Genomic DNA, 14,204 nt, shown 5'->3' on the forward strand with positions numbered 1-14,204 from the left:
TTTTGTTTTTTTTTTATTTGCATGTTGTTTTCTTTCCCTGATGTTTTTCTTTTCTTTCACCTTTTGATGTGCTTTTTCTTGTGCATCATGACAAATATGGAAACATGTTTAGAACAATTGCATATGTTTAACCTATTGGTTAAACTTATTGGATTATTTGCTGTATATAGGAGGGAGTAGGGGAAGGGAGGGAGAAAAATTTGGTGAAACGCAGGGTTTTGCACAGGTAATGTTGAAAACTTTGCATATATTTGGAAAAATAAAAAGCTATTAAAATGAATTTCATTAACTAAACTTAATGGCAAAAAATATAATCTAAGATGAAATAAGCATTTACGTTTGCTACGTTACATTGCTGACTCATTTTGAATTTGTAGTCCACTAAATCCATTGACTTCTTTTCTAATGAATTGCTTTCGAGTTGTATCTTCTCTTTCTTGTTCTTGTGCAATTGTTTATTTTAAACCCAAGATCAGCATTTTATATTTATATGCAATTTCAATTTGTTAAGTACCATCTGCTATTTTAGCCTGTAAAAATCTTTTGAATTGTTTTTGTTACTTAACTTATTAGTTAAAATATTGTGAGAGACTTTGTTGTACACCTTGCTAAAATTCCAGATGCAGTGGGTCTACATCATTCCTGGAATCTAGTAGTCTAGTAGCACTATGAAAAAGGAAAGGAGGTTATTTTGGAATGACTGAGTCTTATTACCTCTTCTTAAAACTTTTAAAAGTAAATTTAATAAGCAACAGCAAATTAAATACATATAGAAAATATGTAAAATCTTACATAAAACTTTAGCATTTAATTAAATGTAATTAAATGAATTAACAAGTAACAAGCACAAAATGAATTTGCTCCATATCCCTTTGTAAGTTTATCTGAAATTCTCATACTTGGGGCTTACTTATCTTAAAAAAAAAAAAAAAAAAAAAAAAAAAAAAGGTAATTTTAGTGTACATGCGATTCAACTTCTGTTCATCTTGTATTGTGTCACTTTGTACAAATCTTTGAATATTTTGTTATAACTTTTATGTTAGCATAGTATTCTAATATATGATTGTACTATAACTCTTCTAGCCATTCATCCAAATGTTATTAGGGAAAAGCATTTCCAATTGTCTTGTATTACAAATGATCCAGTTATTAATTTTTTTGTATAGTTCTCCTTTTACCTTTTTATGAATTTTTTAGGATCAAGTTTTAGCAATTGAATTTCTGGGTCAAAAGATATGATGGGGGCAGCTAGGTGGTGCAGTGGAAAAAGCACTAGTCCTGAAATCAGGAGAACCTGAATGTGGCCTCAGGCACTTAACACTTCCTTGCTGTGTGACCCTGGGCAAGTCATTTAACCCCCCAAAAAACAAACAAATATGATCAATTTCTTTTTGGTTATTCTCCATAATCCATCTTTTGAGAAAAATTAACAAACAGGCCTTTAATAAATTAGCTTGCTTGTGGCTTTAAAAATCTACTTTATTTCCCTTTTTTTGAAAATTGGGACATTTTGAGTCTCTTCAGTACTATTCTGGCCTCCCCTTTTGCCAAAACAAATACTAAGAACAGTGATTTAGCAATCATATTTGCAAATTCAGTCTCCTGAGATTAGATCATGCTAGTCAAGTGACTTGAACTTATTTAAGGGTGGTTAGCTGTTCTCTTATTATCTTGGGTTTCAATTCTTTGAACCATTTTTGTCCTTTCCTTTGATATTGAAAAGTGAAGGAAAATAGGAGTGATATTTTTCCTATGTTCTTTCCATTGCTCATTATTGCCCTTCGATTTCATCATCATTGACCTTCTTGTCATTGAAAATAACTTTTTAAAAGGCATTATTTATTGTCTTTGTTATTTGTCACAAACTCCAGCTTGTTTTGGATTTTAGTATTTCTGATTCTATTCTCATAGGACATTGTAGGTCTTTTTTTGTTTTTCAATTGTCTGCCCCTATTTAAATGCCATTTTTATAATGTAAGTATTGATGAGCTCCTCATCCACATTGATCTTCTCTCTAGGTACTTCTCCTTTTTTTCCTTATAAGGCTCGTTTGTGATTCTATCCTCAGAATTCATTTTTCAATCTCCCACCTCTTTCAAACTGATTTTCCTTTTAGAGAATTCTGTAGATTATCCTGTGGAATCCTATATTAATCTCTGAACTCTTTGAGATCTGTTCTCTTAAAGTTCAAAGAGCAAGTCAAACTCTGCCTGGCATTTCCTTCCTTATTTCAGTCTCTAAGGTGGCATGCCCTTTGCCATCATGCAGAGTTCCTGTTGTTTACTTTCTTTCAACAAATTTTTTCTTAGCAATCATGGTCAGATTTAGAATCTCAGAGCCATGAATTATTTTCTCTTTTTTTTGAAAGATCTTTTGTGGGCGAGGAATCTGATTGAGCTTCTTGTTCATTGTAGGATCCTGTCACTTGCCTGTAGCCCCAGTGGGACCTCTTTCGTCTGTTCAGCTGCAGCCCCCAGCCTCATTTCACAGATGGACTACACAGCACTAGACAGTAGCATCAAAGGCATGAACCAGGTTCCTGGCAAACTCTTGCTGTGGGACACTAAGACCATGAAGCAGCAGGTACATACGTGGTCTTTCCCTGGATGTCTGAGCTGTTCATGGCAGCCTCTTAGCCATGTCTCTTGCTATGGCAGAGTCTCAGGCAGGGAATTAGCAGGTTTCGGTGACAGTAAGAGCAGCAGTGTCACTCCTTATTACAATAAGCAGATTGCCTTATTTAGGTGCTAGTTCTTATGAATATAAACAGAAAAAACATCTGGTTTCACATTAATTTAATATTTATTAATGCTCTCAAACTGTGAAAAAATTTTATGAGGTGAGAATGTGTCAGTATTCAAGTGGATGTTGAGATCAGTCTTGCAGTAATTTCACTCATTTTGAAGTCAGCCACAAACTTAGATGTACAAACAAGATACCTAATGTAGAACTATGTGTAAGTTAAAATAGAAATAATTAATAGCAAGAAATTAAAGGGGATTTTCCTGGGAGATAGAAAAAACTATAAGAAGCATATAAAAGAACTAAAGAATTATAGGAGTCTAGGGCTATTTAAAATAAAAAGGGACAGGCATTGTATGTTTAATGATCCATGAAGACTTAATTGTATGACAGCTCACTACAATAACTAATATCCATAATGGTAACTAACTCATCAAGAAAAGTTTAAATGAGGTTCAGTGTAATCTCTTTAAGAAGGTAGGAAAGGGGCCAGTACATTTAAGGAAAATGTCTCCCCAGAGAATTTTGGAGCTTAAAGTGGGTAAGCTGAGGGATTTGGAAAATTCACTTATTTGGCACATTCCATTTTCTTGAATTCACTAGATAAATAAGGCATTAATATGACTAAACAGTCTCTAGCTTTAAAAATGACTTGTTTTCCAGATGTTCATTGGTAAACCAGTTTTTAATTTTGATAATGCTTTCTCAAAGAAACTGCATTATAAACCATTTAGGTTCATAGACTAGCTTACAAAGACCTTATAACTGAAATACATAAAATAAAATTATTAATAAAAAATGAAAATGAAAACTAGATTCTTGCAGATGTAGAGTTCAGATCATTTGGAACTAAATGGCTTTTGTGAGTTGATCTGGGAACTTATAACCATATATAATGTTCCTTTCAGTAAAAGTGTTTTGTAAGGAGGTAATATAGGATTCTACTAACTTACTCCCTCTTTTCTTTGGCAAAAATATCACAAACTGTTGGTTTTAGTATATATGGGATATTGATGGCTGTGACAAAAGGTAGCAGATGAATTGTCAATATTCTTACCCTAAGCCCCATTGGAAATCTGATTTTATCTTAAGTGAGTGTTTTAGCTCTGAATGTTTTGCTTCTTATTCAGGGTCATATAGCTGGAAAGCCAAAAAAAATAAGATTATTTTTCCCTCTTTATTTTGTAAGAAAATTCACTATCATAGTCAAGAAAAAGGAAAGGGTAAAACAAATTAGTAGTATATAATTTCCTTTTCCAAAGTCTTTAAAGCATAAAAGAGATAATAAAGCCCTGTGAGAGACGGAGTAACTTTAATCTTTATTTCTGTATCCTCATTTTCTAGAACATAGAAGATAATTTATTCAATTGTCTTAGTTTCCCTGGCTTCTTTCAAGTCTAAATTCAGGCCTTACATTCTGCAGGAGCTCTCTTCCTTTCTCTCCTCTCCTTTTTCCCTTCCTCTCCCTCCCTCCTTTTTCTCTCCTTTCCTCCCCCACCCCACCCTGATGCCTTCTCCTTTCAGATCACTGTAAATAGCTGGTATATACCTAATTATTTACATGTTGTCTCACTTTACTCCTGATACTTAGTACAAGGAAAGTGGGCAGTCACTGAGTGAATGCTTCAGTAATGCTGTTAATTCCCTCTGACACTTACTGCCCATGTGGTCATGGGAGGGAGAATGTGAGGGGGGGAGGGTGTTGGGGAGTCATTTAACTTCATGGGACCATTGGCAGAACTAGATAGATTGCAGAAGAGTTACTGATTTGTTTTGTTAGAGGAAATTTCTTATACATGGAAATAATGGCTTCAGAAAAAAAAAATTAGGTTATGTTTTTTCAGTACCTACCTCAATTATTATATGTATTAACTGGGCTGGAACCAACCTCTAACTCCTAGGTTGCCAAAGCTGAGCAGAGCAGGCTAGAGACGAGAGTCAGGGATCAGACAAGTTTAATTTCAAAGTGAGGAAAGTAGTTACAAGCAGAAGTATGAGTAGATGGGTTTAACTTGGTGGGGCAAAGGCAGTGCTGTATATCATAAAAGTGGGCTAGACTGTGACATAATCATTTTTAGTTCTTGAGTAGCACTTCCCAAGCAAGCTCATTCCTGGACAGTTCAGGTGTTTCGGGGTTCTGTTGGAACTCACTCCAACTTGATTGTGGAGGAGTACAGAACCAGAATTAGTGTGGTGGGAATAGGAGTGCAGACACTTAGTTCTTTGGTAGCTACAAAAAACAGGGATTGTGAACATGTCGAGATGGGATATATCACTTGCTTCTGCCACTCAGACCCTGTAATATAGAAGGAGCTTTCCCTTGGAGAATACCTGGTGCTGATCAAAGCACTTTGTTAGAGAGTGAGATTGTTATACCAACCTCAGGACACCTCCTGCTTGCTGGGTCTTAACCCTGCAACATGTGAAAAGTACTTTGTAAACCTTAAAGTTCAGTATGAGTTACTATTAATAATAAGAATGAATTGGGGATTTTGGGTTTTTTTAATTTTTTAATTTAAAAAATATTACTTTTTTATTGTAATAGTATTTTATTTTTTCCAAATACATTTAAAAAGTTTCAAAATCTTTGCAAAACTTTGTGTTCCAAATTTTTCCCCCTCTCCCCAAAATAGCATGTAATTCAGTGTAGGTGAAACATGTGCAGTTTTTCTAAACATCTTTCCATATTTGTAAAAATCCAAACAACAATAACAAAAAGATGGAAATACCATACATATTATCCACATTCATTCTCCATAGTTCTCTCTCTGGATCTAGATGGCATTTTCTATCTCTAAATCTGTTAGAATTGCCTTAAATTACCTCATTGTTGAAAAGAACCAAGTCCATCACAGTTGATTATCAGATAATCTTGTTGGTGTGTACAATGGTCATTTGGTTCTGCTCTTTTCACTCAGCATCAGTTCCTGTAAGCTTTTCCAGGCCTTTCTGAAATTAGTCTACTCATAGTTTCTTATAGAACAATAATATTCCATATTATACCATCACTCATTCAGCCATTTGATGGGCATCCATTCAATTTCCAGTTTCTAGTCACTACAAAAAGGGCTGCCACAAACATTTTTTCTTCCTTTAAGATCTCTTTGCAATATAAGCCCAGCAGAAACACTGCTGGATCAAAGGATATGCACAGTTTGATAACTTTTTGAGCATAGTTTCAAATTGGTAAATTTTATTTTTAGACATGACAACACAATCACCAAGGCATGGACTGGTTCATTTTAGAAAGAGCACAAAGGATTTGGAGTCAGAAAACCTTGATTTGATTTCTGAATCTGCTACTCTTACAGCTTATAACATATATTAGGCAAGTTCCTTAACCTCTGAAGGCCACAGTTTCTTCAATGGTAAAACCAGGAACTTGGTTTCTATGATCTCTCTGGTCCCTTTCTAGCTCCAAGTCTATCATCCTGTGCAGTATCTGTGGTGAACTTGCCCCAACAGATGTTGGGGAGTCTCAGGAAAGACTATTCATCACAGTACAGAAGCTGATTGCAGTATAATTCACAATCACTTTGGCCAGGGCAGTGATTCTTAGTGCCTCTCTCAGCAGGTTGTACATTGTACTTGGGAGAGCAAGCTAACATCTATTGATAATTCTTTCTTACAGCTCCAGTTCTCCCTGGATCCAGATCCCATTGCTATTAATTGTACTGCTTTCAACCACAATGGGAACTTGCTGGTCACAGGGGCAGCTGATGGTGCAATTCGACTCTTTGGTGAGTGGTTCTATTCAGGGAGATTCATGTCTTGATTATCTCAGAGTGTGACTTAGACTCTGGGTCCATGAGGATGGAAGCACAATCAAGGCTCAGTCTGTGGGGCTGCAGTAAGATCCTGGGTGCTTTTTGGCCTATGTGCTTTTGCATAGTATAAGCTTTCTTCTGGTGAAACATGCATGTGGATCAGTGGGGAGGTGGGAGGAGTTGAGAGGTATAGTGAGGTTATTGCTTCTCAGGGATTGCCTTGGTCCTCAGCTGATCTGTGACCCAGTGAGATATGCATTTGATCCTGAAGCTGAAAGTGCTCTTCTGCTTACTTGTGCTTGAGGGCTTAACTACCTCTTACCTCCTCTCTGTAAATTTATTCTACATAGAAGAAAAGAAGGCAGAATAGTGAAATGCAAGGAAAAGTGTGAGTTTACCTTTGGTGGTTCCTTTTTCAATTATATATATTTTTGACAGATTTTCAGTCTGAATAGACAACCCTTAGTTCCCAGCTGTTCATAGATTTATAAGACTCTGTTTTGTTTGAGGGGCCATCACTTCTTCCCAGGGACATGTTTCCTAACTTCTTTCATTCAGGAAGGGCAGTAGGAAATCACTCACTAAAAACAAAACACCTGGTCTTTGAACTTGGAGTAAGAAATCTTGATGTTGAGTCTTGGCTCTGACATTACTGTGACCTACAAAATGAGGAGATTATTGATCTCTAGAGTCTCTTCCAGTTTTCACATTCTTTGATCTAGAAGAAGACAGGAGCAGAACTATTGGATGAGGTCCTAAGGCCAGCTCTTTACACATTGTCTTAGGAAGGAGGGTCTCTTAAGTATTAAAGTATAGTGGCTTAGGAACATTGACTAAAAGGGCCAGTTCTGTAACTTGTTTTTTCAGATATGCAGCAGCATGAATGTGCCATGAGCTGGAAAGCTCATAGTGGGGAAGTCTATTCTGTGGAATTTAGTTACGATGAAAATACTGTATACAGCATTGGAGAGGATGGAAAGGTAGGTTGGATTGTGGGATTGTTGGGTAGAGGGTTGAAATACCCCTTAGGGAAAACCTGCTTGTCTTGAGTTGTATTAGCAGTGATGATATTCATGACTGAGTAATTTTATTAACCCAGAAAAATTAATGTGCTCCCTCATAGGGATGGGGATGGGTTCTCATGGATTCTAAAGGTAACCATTTGCTTCCTCTTTTGCTTCTCTCTTCTTCAATAAAAGTAGCCCATATATTACTGTAGGTGGCAGAAATCAACATCATAGTTCTGTGAAGGGATTCAAGTAACTCTTTCTGCTATTGTGGCCCTCTTGTAAACTGCCCAGATCCCTGAAACATTTTTTTAACCTGGCTTAACTTGCTTCTTAGTGCCAAATTTTTAGGAAGGAGATAGATTTACTAAATTTGGCTTACTAAATTTGGTTTCCATTAAGCCAGAGTAACACCAGAGGTACTTCTGGTGGCTCTGATGATCTCTGTGCTGCTTCTGGTGCCAGATGCTCTTTATTTAAATAATCTTAAGTAAGATACTCCTGCTAAATGGGGTGAGAAAATAGAAATTTTTATTTTTTATATTATATATATTCTCCACTGTATTCTTTCTCTCTTTGCTTCGCTCCTTCCATAGAACCCCACCTAATAAAGAATTTTTTTTTAAAAGAGGAAAGTAAAAAATATTTAGCAAAATTAACCAACATAATTGCAAATATCTAATATGTGAAATAATCCACACCCATTGTCCCCGTCCCCATCTCTCCAGAGAAATCTGGAGAGCTATTTTCTCATATCTCTTTGGGACTAAGCTTAGACATGATAACTTTACCACCATTCATTTTTGATTAAAGTGTTTTGTTGTTCTTTAAGTTCCTGCTGTCATAGTTATCATGTAGGTTGTTTTCCTAGTTCTGTTTCATTTTTAGAAGCTTTCTTCTTATTCTTTGTAATTACAGTTTATTCAATGGAACATCCACAAGAGTGGCCAGAAAGTATCTGAATATTCCCTTCCCATGGATGCCACAGGCCCCTTTGTGTTGTCGGGTTACAGTGGATACAAGCAAGTCCAAATTCCACGGGGTCGTCTCTTTGCATTTGATTCTGAGGGAAATTACATGCTGACTTGTTCTGCTACAGGGGGCATCATCTATAAGGTAACATGGTTGAAATAATAATTCCTGAGTGTTTCTCTTGAAGGTCTCAAAGTACTTTGGAGATCTACATCTATCTTCTTGTGATCTTTTGGGTGGATGGATACCCTTTATCTGGATTTCTGCCTCATCTGCATTTGCACTTTGGCTGCCTGCATCAGTGCTTGGTACTTCTGGGATTCTTTGTATCAATATTGTGCTACCAGGAACCACCTGACAGTGGCTGCTGGAGTTCCAACCCAGATCTGCAGAATGGATCTCCCCGTGTGAGAAGATGATGCAAGGAGACTGAGACAACAGTTGCTATTCTCTGACCTCTCTCCTCTTCCCTCTGTCTCCAATTTATTTCATTCCCAGTCTGCAACACTTGTGTCAGCAAAGGCTGCCCTGCAACTCCTTCAGATGTTATGATTCACAGCTGTAGAAGCTCTTGGAAAATTGACCTGTCCCTTAATATATCGGAGCCGCTCTGCCCATGTCTTTTGATCTGGCTGGGATTTTGGGGAAGAGACAGAGGAGTGCTCTTGCAGAGTTGAGACAACATGTGGGGAAAAGAGCTTTGGGCTGATATCCATCACTAACTAGCAGCTGCCTGATCTTGGGCAAAGGAATGTTAATTTTAAAAAATGAAAGTAGTTCAGAAAAGTATGTTGGAATCAAAGTCCTAAACAAATGAAATATGTTATATCACTTTCATAAATGAGCCTGATATAGGCTCATTAATAACATGGCCTTAGTGGTTATAAACATATGATAATCTTTTATCAGGATAGAAATCTCCTAATGATATGACGAATGCTAGAACTATTTTTCTACTTGATACATTTTCTACGTTTGTAAGATATTATATTTAAGCTCTACACACTAATTCTTTATGATTGGTGGGAAGGAGGTGAGGGTTTATATCTATTCTGGAAAGCCAAACCAGAGTCCTCAGGGATCCTTGCTCAGGTTAAGTATGTATGTTCACAATAAAAGTAAAGTTTGGTGATTTAAAGCAAGCAATCCAACTTTAAGGATTCCTTCATTTCTGGTAGCATCCAATTCCAGACTCCTTTTATTTATCTATCTCTTTTTTCTTCTTTTGCAGTTGAGCAGTGATGAGAAAGTCCTGGAGAGCTGCCTGAGCCTTGGGGGTCATAGAGCTCCAGTGGTCACAGTAGACTGGTGCACAGCCATGGACTGTGGGACTTGCCTTACTGCTTCCATGGATGGCAAGATCAAGCTGACAACTCTGCTGGCTCAGAAATTCTGACAGGACATGAAGCCAGAGAAGCATTAAAAAATGCTTATGGAATCAGTATTAGCATGAGAATAAGATCACATAGAGAGAATACCATTGCCCTTGGCTCCCTGGAAAAATTGGCAGGTTTATTATGACAAATTGTCAACTAGCTGGAGGAGCCATAAGGAGCAGGAGGCCACAAAAACTGTTGATCCTGGATATTCACAAACTCTACTGCTGCCCCAAGCTATGTTGGAATGGGCTATGGAGACAGATTTCTGGTGACTTTTACTCTGATTCCTGTGGACATTGACAGTATTTTGTGTATAGACAGTTCTTGCTTTTAAGTAACTGAACTTTTCCTCAGACCTCTACATAAAGTGATTTTTACATAATGCAAATTTGCCCATGAACGTGGGGAAGAGAAGAAGAGGAACAAGAAGGGGGCTGAGCACCAGCGGAGGGAGGGAGGTGCAGCACACACAATTCAGGGACATGTGGGGACCAGATAAAGAAGCAAGACCAGGAGGAGGAGCATGAAATGGCCAAGAGCGGGAACCAAGAGAACCACCACTCCAGGGGGGCAGACAAGTTGGGTCTGGACAGGAACATAGACAGGAGAGGATAGTTGAGAGAACAGGCGACATGTGGGAGCCAGACACTCTTCCCCATTGTGGATGGGCAGACATGTGGGTGATTAGAGCAGGGCAAAGATCTCTCTTCGTGCTGGAAGTCTCACACCAAGTGTGGAGGTGGTCGTCTCTGTATGTCTGTTCTGCTTTTACTTGGAGGGCTTGTTGGATTTTTGGTTTTTGATTGTTTTTTCTTTTTGGGAGGTGAGGGGTTGAGGTGGGAGGCCAGAGCTTGGAGTCAAGAAGCAAATTGATTATACAGTCAAGTTAACAAAAGTTTCTTTCTTTCTTTTTCTTTTTTTTTCTTTTGAAAGTATTTCTTTCAGAATTCTTTATTTAAATTCAAATTTGTCTAATGTGAATTTAATGTAAAGCAAGAACTGTCTGTATATTTACACATTTCTTCTCCCTTTCTTAAAAAGAATGTTGTTCTCACTGTGGTTGTTTCTGTATAAGTCTTTTGGGTGACACCTGGTTGTGATCTTTTACATTATTTAGAAAGTAGAAGCATTATCTTAGGGTTTAACTGTCTCAACTCCCCAGAGAGAATTAAGATGAAACATGGTGCTGTGGTATAATGGATAGTGCTGGATTTGAAATCAGCAAGACGGTAGTTAGTCCTGTCTCTGACGTTTACTATCTGTGTAACCCTGTGCCTCAGGCAACTAAACCTTGTCTGCTTTTATGGACTGGTGGCAGTCTACTAATGGAGGATTTCACACGCAGATGAAATCTCAGATCTTTAAATATTTGTTTTACTTAAATGGTGAGCTTTCCATAGTATTTGTCAGACAAAAAGGATTTGAGATCTTGTTTTATTGTAGAGGTGAGGCTATTTATATAGCTAACAATCTGTAATTCTTACTCAGTTGGTCTCCATTCCACATGTGCATCTATCTAGGTATATGTTCTTTATCTCATTTATTCTGGACTATATCCTAGATGTATCCTAGATATTTTTCTTTTCAGAAAGTTTTGTGAAGGGATGTGGTTTCCTCTCCTTTGGAAAAGGGATGTATAGCAGATCTATGATGGAGCTAAGATCCTTTGCTTTTACAAAGCACTGTAGATATTTCCACTCAGCCCTTCCATATATTCTTCTCAATGATTGTCATATCTTTTAGCTTATAAAGATAAATAGTCTTAGGACTTGGATCTTACTTCTTCTAGACCTCCCTCCATCTCCTCTGTGCAGATAGAAGAGCACTGTCTTTTGCATTTGCAGTTGAAGGAACAAAGATGATAATTTGTCCAAGTGGTCAAATTTGGTGATAGAGTTCAGACTAGAAGCCAGGTTTTTCATTGGTACCTTAACTAAGTACCAAGCATTAAGAAGGTCTGATGCATGTCCTTGAATTCTGGGTTCCTTTGGTAGGCTTTTGGTCCCTTCATGTTAAAGGTGGAAACCAATCTCTCTTCTATAATCTGTGGTGAGGGGAAATAGCCTATTGGTACTATTGTAGCTGTTGCAATCAGCAGGTCTGGAACTTGTATAGACAGCTGATGAAATAATAATGATAATAATAGTTAGCATCTGTGAAACTTTAAAGTTGGCAGAGTATTTTACATGTGTTTTCATTCAATCCTTACAAAGACCCAGTGAGGGTAGGTACTATTGTTATCTCCATTCCGCAGATGAGGAAACAGACCATGAGAGGTTAAATGATGTGGCCCAGGATCACCCAGCCAGTTAACTGTCTGAAATTGACCTCAGGTCAAGAGCTCTTCCCACTCTATCTAGTATTTATTGCCACTGAATTAGGCTCACTAAGGGGATTGAGTGGAAGATGACCACTATTGAGACTGATAAGGTAGAAGCACAAGCTCATGACCATTCTCCGCTGTCAGAAGTTGGGCTGGTTCTGTCTCAGTATTGGGGCTGCAGTTCTACATGATGATAGAAAGATAAAGAACAAATCTAGGACTTAATTCTGCTTGATGATGAAGGAAAAGTGGAAGAACTGAAATACCAAAACCTTCAAACCAAATCTTACTTTTGATTCTTCTTGACCTCTTGTATCTAAACTATTTACCAACTCCTTTTCATTTCACCTTGACCTCTCATTTGAAAAAAAAAAAATCCCATTTGTCTCAGTTCTGTAGCTATAGTGGGTAGAATGTGAGCTTTGGAGTCAAGAAGGTGGGAAAGCTTGCCTCTAATGAAGGTTATCTGTTTGGTCGAGGTCCAGTCATCCAACTTTCACATCTCAGGCTATTTGTTAACCCTTCTATACCAAGTTCTTGACAGGTTATAATGGATATTGGTGTTCTACTGACAAATCACAGATCCTTCATGTGTCTTAAGTGGATGTGCTATCTTCAGAAGAATAGGTCATATGTTTCCATTCTTAAACTCCCCTTTAGGTTAACCCCACCTACTGCATCCACTGTGTGAACATCTTGGTTCAGACTCTCAACTATCACTTTCTGTCTATTCTGTAATCTTATGTTTGGACTACTTATCTGTAGTTTTCCCTTTACAGTATATATAACACACTGCTAGTTCACATTATCTTAATGGGGCTTATTCCTGTGCCCTAAGCTCTGTGAATTTCCATTATGTACTTAATATAATCATTAACACTGGTATTCAAGACTCTCTACAGTCTGACTTTTAAAAACCACTTTTTCCAGGCATCTGAACTGCTCATTTCCCATTCTTGTTCTGTCTTCACCTTGTCTTTAAGAATCAATCTGTTACTTGCCTCATGAAGTTTGCCTTCTTGGATTCCCCTACTATCTTCCCTCAAATATCTCATGACATTTTTTTTTGCTAATGGTGGGAGAGGGACCTCTTTTTGCACTTACAATTCTGCCTTGTATTATAGTTATTAGTGTACTTACCGTCTCCCTCCCACTACCTCCGTATTAAATTTGTAAGCTCCTTTGGAGCAAGGGCTTCATTGTTTTTCACATGTGTATCTCAGTGCCTTGCATATAGTAAAACCTTAATAAACAAATTGAATTTGTTGAATTCTGTGGCTTCACTGGGCATAGAGGGATGGCAACTTTCAGGTAAGTGTATTAAAATTCTTTGCTTCACCTAAGAAGCTTAATCCTGAGGGGGTTCAATGAGAAACAAACAGTCCCATTTATATGTGCAAATGTTAAGAATTGCTTCAGTTCCTGAGGTCTTCTGTTGTGCTTCAGAGGGATCAGAAGCAGTTAAGTGGTACAGTGGATAGAGTGCTTGGAGTTTAAATTAGACTTTAATTAGGTCTGAGACCCTGGGCAAGTCACTTAACCTCTGCCTCAATTTCCTCCCCTGTAAAATGTGGATATAATTGCATTTGCCTCCCAGGGCAGCTGTGAGGATCAAATGAGACCATATTTGTAAAGGCTCTATCTAAATGCTTATCCCCTTTTACTTCCCCCCTTCTCCTTATTTCGTAGTTGCTTCTGTGAAGCTTTTGGAACTGTATTTACCTGGCCAAAGTATACTTCAACCCAGTGAAAAATCTGAAATTTATATAGCGATATGCCATATTTAAAATATGGTAGCCAGCAGGAGACTGGTATCCTGCCAGGGAGTCAGGCCATTGGCTTGCAATAGAGCAGTTTATATTCCTGGCTCCTTCTTTGTCTTTAGCATGTTTAAGTTACAATCCTGGAACTTAAAAATAAGAGGTTGGGAAATCCAAAAAATAAACACAAATGAATGACTTTGAAACTGAATTTCCTCATGGACAATACAATATCTGACATGTTAATAATCATG

General features: G+C 37.6%; 1 protein-coding gene across 2 annotated transcripts in view; it reads left to right on the forward strand.

Moving 5' to 3' along the window:
- Positions 1–10,921, forward strand: part of WDR91 (WD repeat domain 91) — a 29,318-nt gene extending 18,397 nt beyond the window's left edge. For both annotated transcript variants that reach the window (XM_074267848.1, XM_074267849.1), the window contains 5 exons: positions 2,415–2,583; positions 6,374–6,482; positions 7,377–7,489; positions 8,435–8,632; positions 9,720–10,921. In XM_074267848.1, coding sequence (XP_074123949.1) covers positions 2,415–2,583; positions 6,374–6,482; positions 7,377–7,489; positions 8,435–8,632; positions 9,720–9,884 — 754 coding nt within the window. In that variant the 3' untranslated portion in view covers positions 9,885–10,921. The remainder of the gene's footprint in view (positions 1–2,414; positions 2,584–6,373; positions 6,483–7,376; positions 7,490–8,434; positions 8,633–9,719) is intronic.
- Positions 10,922–14,204: the final 3,283 nt, after the last annotated feature.

Source organism: Sminthopsis crassicaudata, chromosome 5, assembly GCF_048593235.1.
Source record: "Sminthopsis crassicaudata isolate SCR6 chromosome 5, ASM4859323v1, whole genome shotgun sequence".
Lineage (NCBI taxonomy): Eukaryota > Metazoa > Chordata > Mammalia > Dasyuromorphia > Dasyuridae > Sminthopsis > Sminthopsis crassicaudata.